This window comes from Pteronotus mesoamericanus, unplaced genomic scaffold, assembly GCF_021234165.1.
Source record: "Pteronotus mesoamericanus isolate MK-2021 breed Mesoamerican mustached bat unplaced genomic scaffold, CSHL_Meso_final contig_230, whole genome shotgun sequence".
In the NCBI taxonomy this organism is placed as follows: Eukaryota; Metazoa; Chordata; class Mammalia; order Chiroptera; family Mormoopidae; genus Pteronotus; species Pteronotus mesoamericanus.
The window spans coordinates 793,618-818,558 of NW_026555096.1; the positions used below are offsets into that span (position 1 = coordinate 793,618).

A 24,941-nucleotide genomic window follows, 5' to 3' on the forward strand; every position below is an offset into this window, starting at 1 on the left:
ATTCTTCCTTTGAGTACTATGAATGGTCCTTCTGGGTCTCTTTATGGCCTTTGTTTTGAAATCTATTTCATTTGCTATAAGTATTGCTACCCCAGCTTTTTTTCCCTGTCCATTTGCTTGGAATACTTTTTTCCATCCCTTTACTTTCAGTCTGTGTAGGTCCTTTGTTTTGAAGTGGGTCTCTTGGAGGCAGCCTATGTACGGGTCATGTTTTCTTATCCATTCAGCTACCCTGTGTCTTTCGATTGGAGCATTAAATCCATTTACATTGAAAGTTATTACTGCTAAGTACTCATTCATTTTTTTCCCTTTGTACCTGTGTTCTTGTCTTTCTCACTCTTTTTCTTCATCTTGTTAAAGCATCCCTTGAGCATATCTTATAGTGCTGGTTTGGTGGAGGTGCATCCTTTTAGCCTTCTTTTGTCTGGGAGACTCCATGCATTTTTATTGAGAACCTTGCTGGGTAGAGTAGTCTTGGTTGCAGGCCTTTGCTTTCCATTACTTGAAATATTTCTTGCCCTTCCCTTCTGGCTTGTAGTGTTTCTGTTGAGAATTCAACTGCTAGCCTTATTGGAGCTCCCTTGTATATTACTTTTTGTTTTTCCCTTCCTGCCTTTAGGATTCTCTCTGTCTTTGATGTTTGCCATTTTAATTATGATGTGTCTTGGAGTGGGCCTCATTGGGTTCCTCTTCAGTGAGACCCTCTGTGCTTCCTGGACTTATGTGACTTTTCCTTTCCTCCAATTAGGGAAGTTTTCCATCATTAATTTTTCAGATAGGTTCTCTATCCCTTGCTCCTCTTCTTCTTATTCTGGCATCCCTATTATATAGATATCATTACCTTTCAGGTTGTCCTGCATTTCCCTAAATGCCTCTCTATTCTTTTTGAGTCTTTTCTCATTTTCTTATTCTTTCTGGGAGCTTTTTCCTTCCTTGTCCTCCTGCTCACTGATTTGATTCTATGCTTCATCTAGCCTGCTTTTGATTCCTTCTACTGTGTTCTTCAATTCAGAAATTATGTTTTCCATTTCCTCTTGCCTCTTATTGATGGTTTCTATGTCTTTTTTCATGGTGATATAGTTTGCAGTAAGTTCCTCATAGTTTCTCTGTAGTTTTTTGTAATTCTCTCTGAGCTCACTCAGCTCATTGAGCTTCCTTAGAACTTTTGTTTGGAACTTGGTATCTGGTAGTATACTTGCCTCTATTTCATTCAGTTCTCTTTCTCTAGATTCCTCCTTTCCCTTTGAGTGGGAGGTGTTTCTTTGTCTTCCCATTATTTGTGAGACTCTTCTTTTTTTTGCTTCTGTGTCTTAAGTTGATCCGTCTTGATTCATGACTTTGTGGTATGAACTTCTATGGTAGACCGCTGTTTTTCCTTTCTAGATCTGTTCCTGATGATGTCAGCTGTTGACCCCATCTGACCTTAGGCAGTCTGTTGGAGTCCTCCATAAATCTGCTATCTGTGGCTGTCTTCTTCAGTTGTTAATCTAGTCACTCTGCATTCAGCAGTGAGGCTCAGGCACCACAGGGCTGGGCAGAGTCCCTCCCTCCAGGGTTATTGTTTCCTCTCAGGCTGCTGCCGCTCAGGTGAGTGGTCTGCCTGAACATGATGGTTGTTGTTGTGTGTGGGATTTCTCAGCACTGGGATGCTGATGGCTCTTCCCTCAGTTCTTTCTCCAAAGCCTCCTTCCCCAGTCTCTCCTCAGGTGTCTCTAGCTCACCTTGCCCCCACCATTGCGGTAGCCCAGGGTAAGCAGCTGCAAATAAAAATTCATGCGTCGGCCCTTTAAACAGCTCTCTACGTCTCCTGTCACCCGTCTCTGGCAGAGAACAAGCCTGCCACTTTTTGCAGCTGGCTGTTATATGTGTACTTTTTGAGCGCTGGTGCTGTAGGCTGGAGATCTTCACTTATGGTTTAGCCCCTGCTCTCCTCAGTGGGATCTAACTGGCTGTTTCAATATCCCTCTTGTGCTGCTGCCCATGGGTGCCTAGCCAGCCTCCTCGAGTCTCTACTGCACTCCTTACCAGTCAGGTTGTGCTAAAGCTGATTCTTCTGTCTGTCCAAGGTTTTAAAGATCCTGTCTTGCTGTTCAGTTTTTTTGTTCCAGGTGATTTCTCCACAATTTAGTTTTAATTCAGATTGGTCCTGGGAGGAGGTCAGTGTGACTTCCATTCATTTACCCCCCCATCTTGCCAGTCCTCTTAACTCAGTCTTATTGGCTGCTGCTGCAAATATAGTATTATGTTTAAGAAATTAGAAATCTTTAAATTTTTGTATTCTTAATTTCACAAAGCAACTAACATCTTGATTGAATTACATTTTGTAATTCAATCTGGATTTATAGAATTGCTTTCACATGTCTTTTTGAGACATATTTGACAGGTTTTACTAACATGAGTACTGTTGTTTAAGAAAAGACATCTTCATTCCAGTTATACAGTGGCCATGATTTTGTTTATAACACTGCTGGATAGCCATCTGATGGAAAACCTTTTGAGTAAATGCCTAAGTACTGAAACAAAATATCTCTATAGTCAGTGTATAGATGCATGTGTCTAGAAATTATTGGTAACTGTTCATTCATTTACCACTCAAAATAAAGGGGAAGGCTTCTTAGCATTAAGCTCTTTAAGCAAATATTTTATACTAGCTCCTGAAATTTATTCATTGAGACAAGATAATAATGAAGCATTAATTGGGGCAGTAGAGGAAATACTAGATATGCTTTTTAAGCTCATGCCTTCTGCTCTTGAGGTACAATATTTCTATTGGTAATAAATAAATGGGGAGACACATCATGGTAATGGATCAGAAGATGTGGTATTGTAATGATGTCAGTTTTATCCATGTATAGTTTCAGTGCTGCCTCAATGTAAATTTCTAGGGGGAAGAGGATGTGTGGTTGGAAATGTAGAGTATAGCATAGGAAAACGTTTTCATGATCTTGGGGCAAAGACTTTATGAGACAGAAAAAGGCACTGTAAAAGAGAAGTTCTGGTAAATTAATTGTATTACAACTAAGAATTTCTGTATGTGAAAAAGATGCTTCTATTTCTGGGTCTTCACTCAGATTTAGGGGCAAGATTTCATTCAGAGCCTGAAAAGTGGCAGAGTAGGAGAAGATATTGCCAATACATGTATCAGTCTGGAACTTGAATCCAGAATGTATAAAGAACTAGAAGTCTTTTTTCTTAAAGGCAGACCACCTATAAGAAAAAATGGGCAAAAGACCTGAACATTTTCTTCAAAAGAGGCTATCCAAAAAATCAATAATTCTCTGAAAAGGTACCATAGTTCATTAGTCATCAGGGAAATAAAAATCACATGTTAAAGTGATACTACTACATGCCTAACAGAATAGCTAAAATGGAATGGCAAGAACAAGGACCAGTTGAAATTCTCAAACACTATTGGTGGAAGTTAAAATTGGTAGGCCTATTTTTGAAAACTGTTTGATAGTGTCTACTAAAGCTTAACATAACCAAAGAATTATAAACATATCACCAAAGGATGTGTACCAGAATATTTGTAGCAGCATTTATTCCTAGTAGCCAAAACCTGGAAATCACCCAACTGTCCATTATTTATAAAGTGGAAAGATTGTAGTATGGTTATATAATTGAATTCTAACAGCAATGAGAATCAACAGACTACAACTATATTCAACAAGTGAGAATCTTACAAGTGTAATATTTAGTAAAAGAAGCCAGACACAGAGTATGAACATTTCCATTTACATAAAGTTCAAAGTCAGGTACAACTTGTTTTTACTATTGATAGTCAGTTCATTACCTTGAGGTGGGGTAGAGGTTTGGAGGTGCCAAGAAGGGCACATCTGGGGTATTAGCAATGTCTGTTTCTTGCTCAGGATGCTTGTTTATGTGTGTTTTTTTCTGAAAATTCAGTGAGCTGTGCATTTAGGATTTGTGCACTTTGTGTTTTTTTTTTCTTTTTAGTGCAAGTTTAATGAGAAACTGGCTGTGGTCTTATTGGCCTACAAGAAACATAGAATTTAGAGTATGGATTTCTTCCTGTTAAGCTTTACTTCTTTTGTTATTTTGGGATGGGTAAAGTGATCTTGCTGGAGAGTATTAATTTCAACTAAAGAAGGATGATTTCTAGGTTACTTTACAATTGTTATGGCATAACTTAAAATTTTAGTCCATCCCTTCAGTCAGTGAACTTCGTATGTCTTAACACAGTGCTGTCCAGTAGACTTCTTCGCAATGATAGAAATGTTCTGTCTGTGTTGTCCAGCCACATGTGGCTATTGAGTACTTGAAATATGGCAGGTGTAACTGAGGAACTGAATTTCAAACTTAAATAGCCACACAGTGACTATTATATTGGCAGTGCAGATCAAACATTTTATGTTTCACCTATTTAGGTGCATGCTGATTCTTCAGGCATCTGTTTTCAGTTATACTGTGTCTTGAATTTAAGTCTACCTGAATGCTGGTTTAGCAGTGACATAGCAACTTGGGAGATTGCTTCCTCCCAGGTTACTCTTTAATTGATAAGGAAACATAGCTAACTGTATCTATCTTTATGTCACAAATGACTAGTTCTGTCTTTGGATGCATGAGAATATACTTATGATGCCATGTTCTGGAAAAAGTTATTGAAAGATCACCTTTTTGAACAGGAGTTTATTGAAGGCGGCATGATGAATGCTATAATAAATTTTACTCTATTGTACATAGGTAATATGTTTCAGTACATTAATGATATATTTTTAAAAATGAGTTATTTGTGGTTACATACTATTTCTTGAATTAGTGAATATATTCCTTCTACTCCTGGAAATGTTATGCTAGTGCCCAATGTATTGTCATCCCTCTTTCAGAAGCGGGGCCTTCCTGTCTTGGCAGCATGCTCATGCCTGCTCAGGAGATTGCTTGGGAAGAACTCATCCGCACTGGCCAGATGACACCTTTTGGTACCCAGATTCCTCAGAGACAGGAGAAAAAGCCTAGGAAACTAATGCTCAATGAAGCATCAGGCTTTGAAAAGTATTTGGCAGATCAAGCAAAACTGTCTTTTGAAAGGAAGAAGCAAGCTTGTAATAAAAGGGCAGCTAGAAAAACTCCAGCCATGGTCACTTCTGAGCTGAGCCCAATGGTCAGTGAAAACAAACCAAACAAGAGAAGCAATGTTCCCTTGAAAACTGACAAGCGCTTGCAAAAACATATAAGGAAACTCCAGAAGAGGGCTCTTCAGTTCCAGGGGAAAGTTGGGTTGCTGAAGGGAAAGAGACACTTGGAATCTGATATGAGGCCAAAGGAAGAAGGAGACTCTGAGGGTGAAGAGTCTGAGTACTTACCCACTGAGCAGGAGGAAGCTGCAGGGGTTGACCTGTCTGCAGAAGGCACTGACTCTGAACAGGGGCCTGTGCTTAAGCACCAGAAATGGCAGAAAAAAGTCTCAGTGCGGGAGACTGATGATGACTTTTTTCCAAGTTTTTGGGGAGAATCTGAAGCCGCTAAAGGAGGAGGAGGTCGGAAAGTGGTGAGATGCCGAGACGATGGAGATGAAAATTATTATAAACAACGGTTAAGGTCAGTCTGCATAGATTATTATAAACAGATTGTACTACTTGATTTATCTTAGGCAGCAGGTTTATTAATAAGTAAGAGCTTTAGATCTAGCTTATGTTACACACTTGTTTATTCAAAGGTTTGACTTCTGTAGCCTTAGCCCTTTAGAACCATCAGAGCCCTGAAGTGTTGATAGAACACTTCAAAATACTTCTATTTCTATGTCTTCACTCAGATTTGGGGGCAAGTCTACAAGAAAAGCCTAGGGGGAAGGGCTTGGACAAGAGGTAATGTGGAGGTCTGACGTATGAGCTGTATAAGGGGTTGCCCTGAGACAGTCAGGAGGAGGAAAAGGTTGACTTATGCAGTGTTTGCTAGATGGTGTTTTTTTTTCTTTTGAAGCACTAAATTTTAGAGAATTTTACTTCAAATAAGAGTTGAAATGCAAGCTTTAGCATGTGAAAGAATAAGCTTGGTTTCTTAAATCCTCCCTCCTTATCTTAAAAAAGTAGTTACCTATAGGATTATAAACCGCTGTCATGCCAGAAATGTACTTCATGTGCACAGCATGTCTTTCCTGTTCACTGTCATTTTTTTATGTTAGAGACATACTCTGGCTTTTATTTCCGTGACTTTGTAGTGTATGATGCAAATAAGATACAAGATGAAAGGGAAGGTGAATGCATTCCTTCTAAAGCCAGTATTGCATGTTGCCACACATTTTTTGTGAGCCAATAACAGTATGCTGCAGGTTTCTCCCCTGTCTCTCTGAGCCCAGCACTGCCACCTCTCCAGTCTCAGCGGTCTCACAAAGTGGCTTACTAAGAGCATCAAGAAACTCACAAAATAGAAGAATCCAGTTAACAGAATGCTTTTAAAATATTTGCTCCCAGGGTAGCTTTTTTCCCAGTCATGAACAAGTTTTTCTTGTTTCTCAATGTAGAGAGATCTAGTTTATTGTATTTTTTGAAGCTTTCTACTGACCTGGTATCTTTTTTTCTGTTACTTAAAACTACTGATGACCCATATCCAGACTGCTGCATATATTCCCTAAGCTTTTAAAAGGGGATGCAATATAGTTCTTTTCACAAATAATTTTAGGTTCTGTGACCTAAATCCAGTTGGGTAGAGCTGTTACACTAACATTGTAGTAGAACCTTAACTAATATAATAATATGCAGTTGAAGAGTGGTTTAAATTTGTCATTTCTCATTGCAATTTTAAGACTATTTTGCATATTTAATATCTGAAATTTTTTGAGGGATGTTGCTCAATACTCTTCAACAGTGAGCAGTGTCAGTCTTTTTCTTAACTGTTGGAGAGAATTAATAAAAGTGTTAATCTCAACATATTGATTAAATGGAACAATATATTCTTCCCATTAAATTGGATCAATATTAGGTATATTTTAAATATATCAGTATTTTGATCAAGAGAAATTTATTTTAATTGAATTTCAAATAATCGGTTTAGTTTAAATTCTGAGTTTTTCTTAATAATGTTAAGATTGTAAAACAGTTTTTTTCAAAGCCAAATCATAAGTCAGTTTTTTGCTAAAGTTACTGAAACCTCAATGAATTTCAAAAATGTCGATAACTGATTGCCACCAAAATTTTGCTCTTAAAATGTTGTAGCTGTAGTTATTAAGGCTGTTAAACTGCAGAGATCCACATTGAATCTCTCTGTTTGTGAAATCTTTGGTATTCTTTGGATTGGGGATGTTAAAAGAAAACGAAATGCTCAGGATTTAGAAGCATAGTGAGAACATTTAGAACTGCCAGTCACTATATTTTGTTGCTTCTTGTTGATCTTTGTAGACAGATTGAAGTCATAATGGTATTCCCTCACGTGAAGAAAAAGACTGTAGAATTTCTTATTTTAGCAATGGTTTGATGATGGATGATCAAAATAAAGCCCCGTATAATTTATAGCATAAAAAATGAGTTTTTAAAATGCTTAGAATTTAGGAATATGTACCAAGGATCGTCACCACTCCCTGCCCTCTTTATTTTTTTAAATATAGAATTTTATTTAGAAACTGCTTAACATAGGAAAAAAGACCTGTCATGAAAGACCAGGTGGAAAATGGGTCCCCAATAAAATGGAATTTTAAGACAATAAAAGTCTAAACATAGCACTACTGTTCTTGAACAATGGCTAGTACTAGCATTGTTGACATTGTTAATCACTGAATCTGGGTTTCTTCTGAATTCTACATAAAGCATGCACTACACAGCAATTTATCATAAAATACCTGCTTTCTACACAAATATTAGGACCAGCTACCACCAGAAACAAATTAATACAAATACATCAGGGGCTGAGCAATCTCAGTAGTGGATGACACACATTTTGCAGAATTCTGCCAAATGAACCAAATAGGCTGTGGGCAAAGCAAATGAGGGAGTGTTAAGGAATGGATATTTTAAATATAATAATTCAGGCATGGTTCTGTGTTTTCTGCAAAAGAAAATTAACATTTAGTAACATGCTAATGAATTTTATCTCCAAAGAGATTAGTGCACTGGCAAAGTATTCTGATAACAGTGGAGGGCTGTGGAAATTGGTACCAAAACACCCAGCCTTGCAGATCTCAAGGTAGCAACAACCTTCACTTACCACTCCTTTTGTCAGAGGTCCAGAAAGAACTTGTAGTATGATCACCTGCCTGCTGAACTTCCACTCTAAGCAGCAAACTTTAAGAAGCCAAAGAGGAATCCCCTGTGGGCAAGGGGAGCAAGAAAGAGAAACATGTTAAATGTAAACTTAAAAGACATGAATGAGACACACCCCCCATTCAGATCCCAGAGTTAAAACACACACATACAAACAATAAATAGAAATTTCAGGGGTAATTAGAAAAATCATCAGAGAAATGCTCAGTGAAAATCAGTCTGTTCAACTCAAATATCCCAGGGCTGAAACACCCTCTGTTCATGCAGGCAACAATGCCTTTTGCTTCATAGCAGAGATGCAGCTGGTTAAGGACACCAAATGGCTTTCCAGACTTTCCTTCTGGTCTAATGTTAAGTTTATGAAGATTGAGACAGCCCTGTAAGTCCTGTGAATAGCAGGTTCCAAAGTTCCAAGACTGGCCCTTCCTTCACAGATACAAGAGCAACACACAAACTCTCCTCTCAGATTATATTTTATGTTTGGAAATATGGAAGCATATTTTATTATTATTATTTTAAATTTATAAATCATGTTTATTCTATAATAGTTGTCTCAGTTTTTCCCCCTTTCCCCACCTCCACCCATCCCACCCCTACCCCTGCTCCCACAGTCAATTCCCACTCTGTTGTCCATGTTCATGGGTCATTCATACATGTTCTTTGTCTAGTCCCTTCCCCTTCTTTCTACTATTGTCCTCTTTCCCCATCCACTCTGGTTACTTTCAGTCTGTTCCATGTTTCCATGCCTGTGGTTTATTTTGTTCGTTAGTTTAGTTTGTTGAATAGATTCCAGTTATAGGTGAGATCATGTGGTATTAGTCTTTCATCAACTGGTTTATTTCACTTACCTTAATATTCTCCAACTCATCCATGTTGTCACAAAAGGTAGGAGTTTCATATCTCTCTCTCCCTCCCTCCCTTGCAGATTGATTTTCTTTATTCTTTTTAAATCTCAAAATTAATTATAAAATATTAAAAAATTTAAAACCATTATAAAGTCTCAGCAATTAAACCAACATGACACCAGCACAGAAATAATCAAGTAGATCAATGAAATATAATGAGCATTCTAGAGACAACCGCATATATCTGTCTAACAATGTAATATATGCTTAAGTTTGTATTTCAAATCACTGGGTAAAATAAGGCTTATTCAACAAATAAGGTGCATGGACCACTATTACTTGAAATAAAACAAATACAGAGCCCTATTTCACACATTATACAAGAAATATTCAGGTGAGTTAAAAATCAATATGTAGACTCTAAGGAGTTTTAGAAGAAAATACAAAATAATATTTTTCTTACCCTGAAGTAACATACTCAAACCTAGAAGCTATAAAGTAAAATATTGACAATATGACTTTATTAAACACTTAAGACTATATAGTAATATACATATAAAACAAGTTAAAGGACAAGTAATAGAACAGGAAAGTATTTGCCACACATCTAAAAAAGGGTTAATAGTTTCTTTTACGGAAATGAATTCTATAAACCTTTAATCGTTAAATGGATAAAGAATACTAAAAAGTCATTTAAAACTTTTTTAAAATAATAGAAAAAGGCAAGAAATATACAAAAACAGGTTTCGTTTCAACAAATAATAAAGGAACAATTAAAATAACCCATCATTGTCACAATCAGATTAATTGAATTTAAAAATATTGGTAATATAAAGTATTGGCAATTGTGAAAGGAACTGGGTATTCAGAGAAACTCTTTCTTCATCTTAAAGCAGTCCCTTTAGTATATTTTGCAGTGCTAGTTTGGTGGAGGTGTATTCTTTTAGCCTTCTTTTGTCTGGGAAACTCCTTATTTTGTCTTCCCTTTTAATTGAGAGCCTTGAGGGGTAGAGCAGTCTTGGTTGCAGGCCTTTGCTTTTCATTACTTGGAATATTTCTTGCCACTCTCTTCTAGCTTGCAGTGTTTCTGTTGAGAAGTCAGCTGCTAGCCATACTGGGGCTCCCTTATATGTTACTACCTCTTTCTCCCTTGCTTGCTTTAGGATTCTCTGTCTTTGATGTTTGCCATTTTAATGATGATGTGTCTTAGAGTGGGCCTCATTGGGTTCCTCTTGAATGGGACCCTCTGTGCTTCCTAGACTTGTGTTACTTTTTCTTTCCTCCAATTAGGGGAGTTCTCCATCATTACTTTTTCAAACAGATTCTCTATCCCTTGCTCCTCCTCTTCTTCTGGTATCCCTATTATACAGATATTACTACATTTCAGGTTGTCCTGCATTTCCCTAAATGCCTCTTCATTCTTTTTGAGTCTTTTTTTCATTTTCTTTCTCTTTTTGGGAGCTTTTTTCTATCTTGTCCTCCAGCTCTCTGATTCGATCCTCAGCTTCATCTAGCCTGCTTTTGATTCCTTCTACTGTGTTCTTCAATTCAGAATGTATTCTTCATTTACTCTTATCTCTTATTGATAGTTTCCATGTCCTTTTTCATGGTGATATAGTTTGCAGTAAGTTCCTAATAGTTTCTCTGTAGTTTTTTGTAATTCTCTCTGAGCTCACTGAGCTCATTGAGCTTCCTTCATACTGTTGTTTGGAACTTGATATCTGATAGTTTACTTGCTTCCATTTCATTTAGTTCTTTTTCTGGGGATTCCTCCTTTCCCTTCGAGTGGGGAGTGTTTCTTTGTCTTCCCATTATTTGTGAGACTCTTCTGCTTCTGTGTCTTAAGTTGATTTGTCTTGATTTCCTGACTGTGGTGTGAATTTCTATGGTAGGAGACCACTGTTTTTTACTTTCTGGATCTGCCTCTGATGATGTCAGATGTTGTCCCTGTCTCACGTTAGGCAGCTATTTGAGACTTCCAGGAATCTACTGTTTGTGGCTTTCTCTTTCAGCTGTTAATCTAGTCACTCTGTACTCAGCAGGCCAGCTTAGACAGCTCAGAGCAGGGCGGAGTCCTTCCTGGGGGTGGGATTATTGGGTCCTCTCCCACCTGTATGAGGGAGGAGTCCGCACTGGAATCCCGCTAGCTACTCCCTTCTCTTCTCTCCCCAAAGCTTCTGTCCCAATCTCTCCTCAAGTGTCTCCAGACCACTCTGCATCCCCTTTAGCAGGGATCTACTATTTGTGGCTGCCATTCTGGACTCAGCAGGTGGTTTAGATAGCACAGGGTGGTGTGGGATTCCATCTGGGGATGGGGCTATTGGGTCCTCTGATGCTGTTGCCACTTAGGGGGAGCGGTCTCTGCCTGAGCAAGATGGCTGCTGCCACATGGGGGATGAGTCAGCACCGAGATCCCGCGGGCTACTCTCTCAGTTCTCTCCCCAAAGCCTCCTTCCCCAGTCTCTCCTCAGGCGTCTCTAGTTCTCTCTGCCCCTGCGTTTGCCGGATACTAGGGTAAATGGCTGCAAATAAAAACTTACGCGTTGACCCTTTAAACACTTCTTTGCATCTCCAGCTGCCTGTTTCTGGCAGAGAGCAACTCTGCCGCTTTTCACAGCTGGCTGTTTTCTGTGTACTTTTTGGGCCCTGGTGCTGTAGGCTAGAGATCCCTGCTTATGGTTTAGACCCCGCTCTTCTCAGGAGGATCCACCTGGCCGTTTCAATATCCTTCTGGTGCTGTTGCCCATGAGTGCACCGCCCGCCTTCTCAGATCTGTACTGCACTCCTTACCAGTTAGATTGCGCTAAAGCCGATTCTTCTGTCTCTGAGGTTACAAGGCTCCTCTCTCGCTATTGTTGAGTTGTTTGTTCCAGGTGATTTCTCCACAATTTGTAATTTCAGATTGGTCCTGGGATGAGGTCAGTGTGACTTGCACTCACTCCTCTACCATCTTCATTTGATTCACTTCTGGAAGCATATCTTAAAAGGTATTTTTTTTATTAAAACATTCTCTGGCAAGATTTTATATTTGTTCAAAATTTAGGTCAGTGTTTTCCTGCTAAAGTCTCCACCTCAGTATATCACTTAAGCACCTTCTTTAACAATCAGTGTTACCAGCATCCATGTGGTGAGCCTCATGGTCCGCCTCTTTGTTTCCAAGCTGAATCAACTAGATGTTAATAATGCTCTACAACAAGGTAAAAGCTCCTAACTAAAACTTACTGGAAAAGGAATGACACTTCTGCAAAAGTACACTTTAAGAAGAGGTACTTTTTTTCTTTTGAAACTAGTGAATCCACTAAGGATACTGAAAGTATTTCACAGTTAAGTGCATGATTTAGAGTGAAGAGTTTGGGTATTGTTCTGCTGGTCCAGGCTGCCAATACTCTTCTTGTGTCTTCTCTGGGCCCGCTTCATCAGGTATCACAAAGCCTTCAGCTGTGGCATAGAGAATGTCACAGTCCTCTGCAGTGCAAAGTTATTTCCCTCCACCTTCTTGCAAATCAATTTTATGTTCCTTAGCTTTTCAAAGTACAAATTGCTCTCTTTCTATAAGTCTTCAACTGTAAGTTTCAACACATTGACCTGATGCATCAGTTAGGCTGCTTTGTCATCTCCATTGCCCACCCCAGGATACTTTGACACCACACTTGGGCCAGCCTTAGGGGTTGCAGTAGTTCTGTGTGTCTCAGTGGACCTCTGTGGAGCTGCACTGCTGGAGCTGAGAGGTTTCTTGGGTTCAGAGCTGGAGCAACAGGGAGGGAGCCACAGCTGTTTTTTGACCTTGTCTGGCAGCAACAAGGTCATAATCTTTTTCATCATACTTTGCATCAAAAAATTTCTTGAACCACTGAAGGAATTCAAAATTGTCCCAAAACTTTCCTTTTACTAATTTGTCCATAGGAATTACTTGTCAACACCCATCCTCTTAAAACCTGCTTGTATTTTGAAGCTATAGATGTATTCATGTCCTAACTTATCTTGGAATATCATTTTTTTTTAAGGCAGTGGAGCCAGGACAGCATGTTCATAAACTGACAATAGGTAGCCGCCGAGCACAACTGTTGGATCTTCGTCAGGTTCAACTGCAGAGACTCATTGATGCAGGCCGGCATGTCAGGTTGACTTTGGTTATCACTCATGACTGATGCTGAGTATATGTTCATTGCCATCTTCATTCTTGACAGAACTGTGCCCACTGTCCATGGCTGGCCATAGTTCTGTCTTGGTCTTGGTCAAACCACCTGACCCTGCTCGATGACCTCAATCACACACACCCGCCCTCTCCTCATTACATGCCGATGTCTAGGCACAGCTTTGAACTTAAGTATGCATTGTAACCCTGTTAGTTATAATGCTCTTTTAAATTCTTAAAAGTGAAAGCAGGTGACTCTAGAATCTCCTTTATTCTCTCAGATTGTGTTTATTCACAACCCATTAGCTCTGGGTTAGTCCTAACTAGGTATCTTTGTTTTCAGATGATAATGGGAATTTTCTACCAAGTCTTCTCTAGAGTTTAACCTTTTCTGAGACTGGATATTAGCACTTATAATCTAACTTTCTGATTCAGCTCAAGACCTCAGATCAGTCTCTGCAGTTTTAACCATTTCTTAGACTGTATTTTGCTTTTCCCCCATTTTTAGCCTGCTTCCTTTGCTGCACCAAATTACTTTTAGAGGCTATCTCCTTAGTGGTGGTCCCTGATTTTCATATCTCCTAATGGATCAGGATGGATGAGTATTTCTTAGAAGTAAATATTCAGTCAGTTCTTTAAAAACATCCATTACTTTTTAATTTTAATTTTGTGGTACCAAAATTTCCATGAGTTTGTGGCTCCTAGTACTAGGGTTTAGCTCTTAAATGTTATTGCTGCTTTGGAAAGCTTGGGTCTGGGAGCTCCAGGAGCCAAATAAAGACAATAGAAAGCACATTTTCAGTGTTTGAGTGACACGTGTTCCTGATGTACACTTACATGTCACTTTTCTAGTCTAGTTTGTATAGCCAGGACAGCCTTTGAGTGACCTAGGAGACCACATGTTCCATAGGTGTGCCTTTATCCTCAAGGTGATCGAAGATTAGTGGTCCTTGTGACCTCTGTTGTTGACTCAGTTCCCAGTTAAGATAGGTCAGCTCCCACTGCTTTGTCTTTGCTCTCAATGCATGAATGCGTATCTGCATTCTAGGATTAGCTTCTAGGGTTTCCAGCAAAGAGCTTGGAGTATATTAGGGAATGTGTTTACGTATAGGACCTAACCAGTGTGAAGGAAATAATGAATTCAGACAGGGTATTTGGGGGAATACTTGTTTGAAGGAGGCTCATCCCAGCACAGGGCCTTGTCTGATGGCTAGTTCAGATACTTTGATATGGACCTTAGGATGCAGGTCAAACTCTTGCCTCATTTGCCAATAACTTTAAGTGCATCATTGGAAAGGAAACTGACTTGCTTTGCTTGGAGGCACATTATTTCCTCAGGGCTCTCATTAGATTGCCTTGCATAATGGTGTAGTGGCCATGGTCTACAGAGGCCCAGTTTCTAAGCTGTCTGCTTCAGGACAGGGACAGCAGAAGCCCTCACCTTAGTGTATGGAAGCAGCAGCATTCATTGCAGCTATTTGCCAATCCTTGAGATAGAACACAAAAAATGTCACTCACTCTTGCCTCTTTCCCAGCAGCAGTCAACTGTGCATGGGTCAGACTTGGGGCATAGGTCAGGTTACATCTTGAATGAGAGGATGCACTTCCAAATAAGTTTTGTCTTCTGTTAGCATGACCAGAGTTAGGGTGACTTAAACCCATACTCTGAAGCTCTTTTTACTCTTTCCATTTGCCAGCCATTATTGTTTAACTTGCTAACTGAACAGCCTGTAATGAGCATAGTAATGAGCCTTGGTAATGAGCATAGACTAAAGCAAATGTTCCAAGTCCATAGGCTGACTCTGCAGAATCACCTGCAAGCCTCACCCTTGGAGGTGTGGATTCAAGAAGCCTAGTGTTGAGCTACCAGGAATAATTTTCAAAAGCTTTCCCAGGTGATTCTAATGCGGTGTCAAACTTGGGAACCAGTTGATGTATGTAAATAGATTTATGTATTATTTTCTTTTCTGAAGCATTCAGTTTTGTACATCAGTTTTTCTAAAATTCTTCTTTTATGTACCCTGAAAATTATGTCTACACAGGAGAGGTTTTGGAGAGGACCTTTGGGGCAGTTCATTTAGTTAAATGCTGTACATAATAGATCATCTGGTTCCTGTTAGGGCATTTGCTTCTGAATCACCTGAGGGCTCAGCCTGGAGTATCTGAGGCAGCGGGCTGGGGCAGAAGGAGCTGGGCACTGCTCTTGCGCTTTGACTGAGTTCCCACTAATTCTGAGGTGAGGTTGATGGCATTCTTCATGATCGTAGGCCCTTAATGTTCCCAATTAGGAAACCTTTCAGGAAGTTAGAATGAATCGTTGGTAAGAAGGTTGGAGTTTTAAGAATGTAATGTTCTCTACTTTAGCACAAAGTCCACTTGGTATTGCTGCTAGAATAAATCTCCACCTCCACTCCCTTTCCTTTCACCCGTTCCAGTCACTGGAACTCAGTAGAGTTTAGAAATCAGACTCTTCAGTAGGTTGTGCCTGAGTCTCTTCAGATTATTTGGTACTTTGGGCTAAGCTGCTGAGATCACAGCCTGAAATTGATTTGAATTGGTACCTTCAAATGTTTTGAAGGCTTCCCTGCCATCCCCACCTTTCACTTTGGATGATTCCTTGTTTTTTGAATAGTAAAATTTTAAGAGGAAAAAAACTACGTACACCTTTTTATTTTTTTTAATTTTTCAATGACAGTTTACATTTAAAATCATACTGCACTAGTTTAGGCATACAACATAGTGGCCAATTGTATACTCCACAAAGTGATTCACCCATACTTCAAGTACCCAACCCACACATAGTTATTACAATATTAATGACCACATTCCCCATGCTATAATTTACATCTTGGTGATATTCTGTAACTACCAACTTGTACTTCTTAATCCTTTCACTTTTTTTCACCCAGGCCCCTTCCCCTCTGGCAACCATCAGTCTTCTCTGTATCTGAGCCTGTTTCTGTTTTGTTTATTTTGTTTTTTAGATTCCACATAGAAAGAAATTATATGGTATTTGTCTTTCTCTGACTTAATTCATTTAGCATAGTATCTTTTCAGTCCATCCATGTTGTGGCAAAAGGTAAGATTTCATTCTTTTTAATGGCCAAGTGGTATTCCCATATATACATCACAACTTTTTTTTATCCGCACATATACCAATGGATACTTAGGCTGCTTCCAAATCTTAGCTATTGCAAATAACTCTGCAATGAACATAGGGGTGCATTTATTCTTTTAATGTAATGTTTTGGTTTTCTTCAGATATATACCCAGAAGTGGAATTGCTGGGTCATAAGGCAGTTCCATTTTTAATTTTTTGAGGAACCTCCACTGTGTTTTTCATCGTGGTTGCACCAGTCTTTATTCCCACCAACATTACACAAGGGTTCTCTTTTCTCCAGTCTTGCCAACACTTGTTATTTGTTGATTTATTCATGATAGCCATTCTGACAACCTGCACCTCTATTTTTTGTTATTTTTTTCTACGTTTTATTCCAGTTTTTGATTCAATGTATACTTAGCATTCAGCTGCTATAATTGTTGTAGGAAGTACAGACACTTTATTTTGGCCCTTTCAAGTTGATCAGTTTACCCATGATCTTACAGTTAAGAAGTAGAACTGGGTGGTACTGGGAGCCAGGACAGGATTGTGTAAATACCAGTTTTCTTCCATTTGTAGAATTATGTGGAACGTGCAATATCTAGATGTGACCACAAGGTGGTGCCAAGAATCTGCACATAGCAACCTTCTCCTCCCTGTCTTGAAAACAAACTAAGCAACCAGTTGGATGGGCATTTGGGGAAATTAGTAGGGAGTCTAGACCTGACAAGTTTGATCTGGAGATGGATGGCATTTGCCTCATGGTCTGGTGTAACCTTAATCTGTAGCCATGATGCCTGTTGATGTAACTGATTTTTAATACATGTTTACCTTGAAGGTTTTTCTTTTCTTCGCCCTATTTTTCACTTTATTTCACATGAATAACTTTGAGCTAAGAAGGACTGATGACTCCATTCATTATGTAAATCTCACAGAATACCTTCTAATACTCTGCAGACCTTAACCATTTGGTATCTTCATCGTCCTCCCCTTTGAGCTTTGGGGATTTTGTGATTAGGGGTGAGTTGGATCCTGGTTTAGAGGGCTGTAGTATATACAAGTGTAATTCTAAAAGGGGAAGACTCAGCATTTTCAGATGCTGAGAGGGGTCATGCTAAGTAGTATAAATGTTGAAAAAAGTCTTTTGAATCTGGAAATTTGGAAGCCTCAATGGCCTGAGCAAGTGTGTCGGTGGGGAATGAGAAGAGGTTGTACAAGAACAACAGTGATACCTAACATTATCGAATGTTTACCACTGTAAACATAACTGCAGTGCTTCATGTTCTGTGGATTCATTAGTTTAATCCTCACAACTCCCTGGGAGATAGGAACCTGAGTCCAAAAAGTGGAAGTAATTTGGGGTCTGAAGGTGGTTTGGGTGAGGTGGACAGGATGTATCAGCTTGGTCTGGTGTGGTGGACTCAGAGGAGTATTGCCTCAGCAGCTGGTTTCTCCTGCCCCTCAATGGAGGCCAAGTGTACACTCACCCGTTCCTCGCTGGAAATGCTGCTAGGACCGTGGTCCTAAGAACCACTCTCCCAGCTGCTCTGTCTCCATTTTATTGTCTTCATGGAGCCTCTTTATTCTTCTTGTTCATCCTCCTCATCCTCCCTCCTCCTTGCCCTCTTTCCTCCTCCTCCTAGCAGTGCCCCCCCCCCCCCCCCCCGCTTTGCACTGGGATTGTCCTGTTTGTCTTTCATTTGGATCTTTGTTTGCACTGGATAAGGATTCAGCACCTTCAGGTGGCACTTAGACAAAAGACAAATTACATTGTGGAGTGTGATTGGCTTGTACCTTGACACACATACACTCTGAACTTCATTTGATTCCTAGAAATCTGAATTTAGTGAAAGTTTAAACTAGACTTGATCTGGAAATCTAAATCTAATCAGTTTTGGGGAGTTAATTTCTCTCTCAAGAAAAAAAAACTATGCCCTTTCTTCAGTTTGGTTTAGTTCTAAGAATCTGTATTTTAAAGAGAAGTAGTTACTCCCCTAAGGAATTTTCTTAGAGTGTGTCTTGGCTTCTTTTAAATGATGAAGCTAAGACACAAATGAAGACTAATTTTGCTTTGTGCTCTGCACACACCTCTCATTCTCAGCTTCAGTGCATAATTGTTTGCATCAGCCTTAATTTACTCTGTGAGATCTGGACTCCTAACTGAGGGTATTTCATCTGCCTAGATGTGCCAATTAAGTCCACCCAGATAGACCATAAAAAGGCAGATAAGAAAAGTAAGACACCGAGTATCTCAATTTAGCAAATTAGACTAATCTTTAAGGGATTCTTAGCTGTCTGAAATAGAAAACCTAGTGCACTGCAGAAATGCAAACTATATTAAATACCCAGCTTGGTGCCTTGGATATGTTTTTAAAAATCAAATTGAACTTACTGTGCTTCTATTGTAGAATTTCTTTCATGGATATTGCAGTAAGTGGAGAATGATCCGCAGATAGAAATTTCACCCTATATTAAGAATGATTTAACTGTATGATATATGACTTTTTCTTGCAGTCAGTGTAAAGCTGAACTGCTCCGGGCTTGGTGGCCCTCGTAATGTAAAAATGAAGACAGAACAGTAAGGTAAATTTTGAATTTCAAGCTGCTCAGTATGTGACTTCCTTGAATTTTTGGAGAGGGCATGTTCACTTTATTAATACATGATCTCAGGTTACTAATATTTGACAATTCCTTTTAATAGGTATATTTTACATTTTTGTAGGTTGGTATAGGCAATTGAGTATATTGGTTTGCTGATATTTAGTATATCTTAAGTATCTGTTCACCCCAGATCATCTGCAGTCAAAAGAACTAAACTGATTTTACTGTTCCATGGGAAAGATCGAGGTATACAGTTCAGGTGAGTTTGGACTCATCTGCACAGTATTGAGGTAGGGAAGAAATCACATTATTGTACAAAAATGAAGGCCATCTTTCCTTAAACTTTAGCACTTTTTTACAACAAATTTAAATTGAAGTTTTAGAATTTGGTTTGCTTTTGTATGGTTTTTTCTGTTTTAAGGTGTTTCAGGTCCTTCTGTTGTGCCTTGTAAGGCTTGATTTCCACACTCTTGCTGTCCTAGGTATATAGGATGGTATGCCCAGAGTGGTCTATAATAATCTAGATTTTGGCTGACAATAGGGATGGGGTAGCATGATAGCATTTAGACTTGGTAGGCTCTCAGTTTTACTTTTTTTGTGTAATCTCCTGCCAATAATTAATTATAGGATCATCTGACATGTATGCAGTATTAAAAAAAAAAGTTTCCAAAGGGTATAATACATATGTCATTGCACTTAGGTTTCTAAGAATCTAGTATTTGGCTCATTTTGTGGTCAAAGAGGTAAATGTAGCAATTGTTAAATGATGCTTTAATTTTTCATTTACTTATTTTTTTTTTTCCATTACCATTTATCCCCCTTTTCCCCTCTTTTACCTCCATCCTTAGATGACGTTTTAAAGTTTCTTATCTCTCTGCCCTGGTTAGGTGGCTCAGTTGTTTGGAACATTGTACCATGTACCAACAGGGTGCAGTTGGATCCTTGTTTGGGGCATGTATGGGGAGGCAGCCGATCAATGTTTCTTTCTCACATTGATGTTTCTCTCCCGCCCCCCCCCCCCGCCCCGCCCCCAGTTCTCACAAATCAGTAAGCATATCCTCGGGTGAGGATTAAAAAAAATAATAAAGTTCAGACCTCTCCTTACCTGTTACAGACATATAATGCAACTCTCAGCCTACATCCAGTGTTCACTCTCAGTAGACATCTTAATTCTGTTTTTTACTGGGTTCTCCTCTGGTGGCTGCCACTGGAGACTGAGGGACTATAGGAGTGAGACCACCATCCCCTTGCAAGTGAATAATATTCTCATTTTATTTGCTTGCAGCCGTGACTGTTATATGTATGGACTGAAAAGATGAAGGTGGGAACATCAAAAACATTTCCTCTTTACTAAAGTAAATATATTGTACTTTAGGGCTAGTCAAACATCTTTTTTCCCCTGACAGAAGACAAATTCCTTCATAAAAAGTTTAATCTTTTGTCCAGCTTTTGGACTGGTCCTAGCGAACCTTGGACCCTAACTTGGGGTTTATGGTTCTTCCCATCAGCTTCTATGCAAATCCCAGTTGCAAAGTGAATCCACTGGGAAACCCAAAAAGTAGAACTCTGGATTTGAAAATAACTTACGAAATTTTTATATTCAATATAAATTTCTTTTGTTACAAAATTCCAAATTAAGAAATTCTCTGACTTTGCAATTGCTGTTTGCCATGACTGATTCTTTGTAGTGGACCTTAACTATGTTTATCCTGTAGCTACAGCCAGGAGTAGTACCTTAAAGGCATACATGTAGAAGGAGTAAGAAATGCACCAGGAGGTAGGCTGTAAATGAGATAGAACTGGAAGTTACTTCAACTCATTTCTGAGTGATCCACTTTGACCATTTTGAAGCTATGCTTTTCATTCCCTGATGTTTTCCTTATCCCTGCCCCACTTCTTAACCTCATTCATTTATTCATTCATTCATTTGGCAGTGAGCATTTACTGAGTGCCTGTGGTGAGGTGGGCATTAATACTAGTCTCTAGGAATATAAAAATGACTAAGACAGTCTCTAATCTCAAGTGGCTCTAGTCTTAGAGGTAGACAGATAAGGATTTCAAAAGATGCTAAGCTTGATGAGTGTTCTGGTAGAGACACCAAGAAGAAGGCTTTCTTCTCTGGAGGCACTGCTTGGGCAGAAGTCTGCAGGATCCATGGAGTTTGTGGATGTGTGTTGGAGGGAGAGAGGTTGGGTATAGTGCAGGAATGCAGATGCACAGATGTGAGGAAGCCACAAGGTAGGACATAATGCCAGCTAGGTGTTTTTTCCACTTCTGTATATTGAATGCTCTTGACATGCTGGAAATTCTCTTTTGAAAATAAATTTAACTTTAAGTGATGGCAGCTAGCTCTTAGGTGCATTGTTAGGTTTTCATTGACAAGGTACGCAAGTAGATTACAACTGGAGGAAGTATTAGTTGTTCCTGGTGCTGTTTCAACTGGTTATTCAGTGGCGTGTTGCTAGCCCTTTGGCCCTGGGTCCAAGTTACTTCTGATAGATTGTTATTGTATTGTATTATCAGCACCAGGCCCCACAGCCTGGGCGAGGTTCTCATTCCTGCTTGAATATAGGGAAGTCAGGGAATGTTTTCTCTGCCTTCATCTGATTGGAGCTGAAGTTTCTGTTTATTACTAGGTTCTCTTCTAAGTGGCTACCAATGGAGTCAGCAGTGGGCTAACTGTGGTAGTTGTATGAGGAGTTAGAGGCCAGAACACCATGCCTGCTTGGTTTTATGTGGCTGCAGCTGTGAATATTACATATGTGGAGTATTTAAAATGAGAGAATAGAAAACAGAAAAAAGTTATTCTTTTCCAAAATTGAAAACATTGGACTACTTACTGCCTCCTTCGACTTTTAAATCCATTACCTAGATTATTTATTGAACTGACAGAATTTAGACATTTTGGAGCCATTTCTAATTTTTAAAATTTCAGATCACTTGGTCCTGGATCTTATTTTTCCACCATCAACTAATTTTAAGTCTTTCTGTGACTATTTTTTGTTACATTATATAAAAGGTGGCCATACTTCATGACGGTTCACTGTTCACAAATCTAAATATTACACACTTTTATTCCAGCAGGTACCCTGTGATGGCTAGGTGTCTATTCATGGTGATCATGTTATTCATAGTAATTTACTTAGCATTCATTTGGTAAACTATTTTAGTTCTAGTTCAAATATACATGTTCAGGGAGTTCTGTCCAATTCTGTGGTGCTTTGCATTATCACATAGGATTGTATTGGACTATATGTTGCCTTCGTTTTCCCCTCTGTAAGTGAACATAGTAATAGCTCCTGCCTCAGGGGTATATGAGGGTTTTGCATATGTAGGTAGCGTTATGTATTGAATATAATAGCATATTAATTCATTTAGCATTTATTTTATTTTAGGCTTATACCACTAAGTGTGACATCTCATTTAATCCTCTCCCAAATCCAGTGAAGGGGTTGCTAGTGTTTTCTTCACGTCACAGTTGAGGAAGCTTAGATGCTGAAGAGGTTAATTTACTTGCTGTGGATTAGGGAGCTAATAAATGGCAGTCAGGATTTAATTCTAGACTGCCTGAGTCCGATTTTAGGTTTTGGCCTGTGCTTACTGTATTTGTTCAACCAAGGTTTTTCATAGCACAGAATCCCCCTTGACATCTTCTGGTCAGACAGATCATCCAGCTTCAGGCTGTAGGAGAATTGGGTCAGGCACTCTATAAAGAGCATTCCTGGATGCTTGATGGCATCTAGGATGGGAAGAGCTTGCCCTGTTTCTCTCAGAATTCAGGTTAATCTGGCTCTCCTCCACCTGTACAGTGTGCCTTGTACTTCTTGTCAGCTAGCACTTGGTGCTGCTCTGTTTTAGTGGCACTAGTTAGATGATCAGGTCTGTTCTGGCTACACACCACATGGGGAATTACTGCTTTGTGTAACAGAAGAATCTCTTAGCCTGAGTCACATATGTGGTTGGTTTATAGCTGGTATTTTCTGTCTTTAATAATGTGTATGTGATCTTATTGGGGTGATTTGTCTTCACAATGATAGAAATATTTGTAGGCAATAATGATTTTTCCCCACCACCTTTGGTTATCCCTTAGCCAGACTGAATAAATGTTTGTTTCTTTTCATCTTTCTTTGTGAGGCTGAATATGCTGAGATGCAATTACTTCTGTAATATCTCATGGGGTTTCCTAGGTGCTGTGTGTTCTGTGGGGACCTGATGCCTGTATTTTAGGAGAGAGGGAGGAGGAAGAGAGTTCTCGATAGAGAGAGTAGGTACAGTGGGAAATTTAACAGCCATAAAGATTTCCTGGCTAAGCCTAAGGAAATAATCATTATCTATCAGTGAAGTTAATTATGTGATCCTCTTATATTAAAATATTTAATGACCTGTTGCGCCATACTTCTAAAGCCAGTAACTTCTGGTGTTTTTCTTTTTATTCTTATAAAATTATCTTAAGTGCCTGTGACAGGTCTTGTGATTTTCCCTCAAGTTTTGTATTATCCACAAATTTGCTAAATACAAGTATCTTTTGTTATGCAGGTGTTTGGTTCTGAGCTCTGATTGTAAGCCTGGATAATGAGGAATATCATCTGAATTTGCTTGCTTGCTAAATTTCAGGTAGTGACTAGCAAGAATTTTAGTCACTACCTGACTAGATGAAAAATTCATCTACCTATATGAAAAATTTATGAACATTTAAGTTACACTAGTAAGGGATACCTGTATACCAGGGTTCCTCAGCCTTTGCACTATTGACATTGAGATCAGATGACATTTTATTATAGAGGACTGTTCTGTGCATTGCAGGATGCTTAGCAGCATCCCTACCCTCAGCTGGCTAGATGCTAGTAGGATATTTCCCCTCCCCCAGCAATTGTAACAAACAAATATGTCTGCACAATTGTCAAATGACCCTGGGGGCAAAGGAGGGGGCAGTGGAAGGTGGTCAGTTTGCCCCTGGTTGAGAACCACTGCTGTATACCATTGCATAACTAAAGTTATAGATAATGTGAAACTCACAAGAATAGCAACAGCTATTATAGCCACATAGAGGTACTTCATTTTGTCAATTGCATGAAAATGATTATTAAGGAAGCAAAATACAAATAAAAGAGGAAGAGATTGGCTTTACAAGATAAGCACAAAAAAGGTCAATTTTTACATGAAAAGACTATCACATATTAAACCTTATATGATAGCTGTTTCCTTACACTTGGTTATTTACTGCCTCTTCCATTTGCTGTTCTCTGGAATTACTGGCAGTGCTGATTTTTAGGCTCTCTTAGTGCCCAGAGAGACAGTTACACGTCACCAGCTGGTTCTTCCTTACTGGTTAAAATTCCACTTCAGCTAACCCTTTCTTTTTTGTTACTTTGAGGAGTTGAAATTTCATTAAGGCAAAGATTTATCAGAGGATGTGCTTTAAGCAGCAATCTGGATGGGGTTGCCTGTCACTCTTTGGCCTCTGTGCAGGTTTGGTAATTGATACTGGAAAATATACCATTCCTCTAACTGGGGAGTCTATGTGCTGTAATCCCTTCATTTTCTTTTTTCTGGTTCCCTTTTAATTTTTTTAATTATTTTTATTAATTATGCTATTGTATTTGCCCCAGTTTTTTCACATTTGCCCTCCTCCATCCAACCCACCTCCCCACTCCCTCAGGCAATTCTCACATGTCAATGGGTCATGCATATGTGTTCTTTGGCTATGCTATTTCCTGTGCTGTACTTTACATCCTTGTGACTATTCTGTAACTACCAATTTGTACTTCTCAGTCCCTTCACCTTTTTCACCCATGTCACTGATGCCCTCTCATCTGGCAATCAACAAAACATTCTTTATCTGTTACGGAAAGCCAGACTCAAGACACGATTCAGGGAACGGAGTAAGCCTTTATTCACACGCGCGGGCTCAGAGGAGGCAGTCTCCAAATTCTGAGCCCCGAATAGGGGTTAGATAGGGGTTTATAAGCCCTAGCATTCCGGCGGGAAACGGATGGGCGGAAGGGATTAGCATTCAGGTGGGAGATTGATGTGCTACCCCAGGCGGG

At 39.2% G+C, this 24,941-nt stretch overlaps 1 protein-coding gene and 1 pseudogene across 3 annotated transcripts in view; one reads left to right on the forward strand and one right to left on the reverse strand.

The window, feature by feature from the left end:
* ERCC6 (ERCC excision repair 6, chromatin remodeling factor) overlaps nt 1-24,941 on the forward strand; it is an 84,013-nt gene that overhangs the window by 9,963 nt on the left and 49,109 nt on the right. For all 3 annotated transcript variants that reach the window (XM_054572368.1, XM_054572369.1, XM_054572370.1), the window contains one exon: nt 4,848-5,559. In XM_054572368.1, the coding sequence (XP_054428343.1) occupies nt 4,848-5,559 (712 nt within the window). The remainder of the gene's footprint in view (nt 1-4,847; nt 5,560-24,941) is intronic.
* LOC129069689 (microtubule-associated protein RP/EB family member 1-like) lies at nt 12,396-13,236 on the reverse strand (annotated as a pseudogene).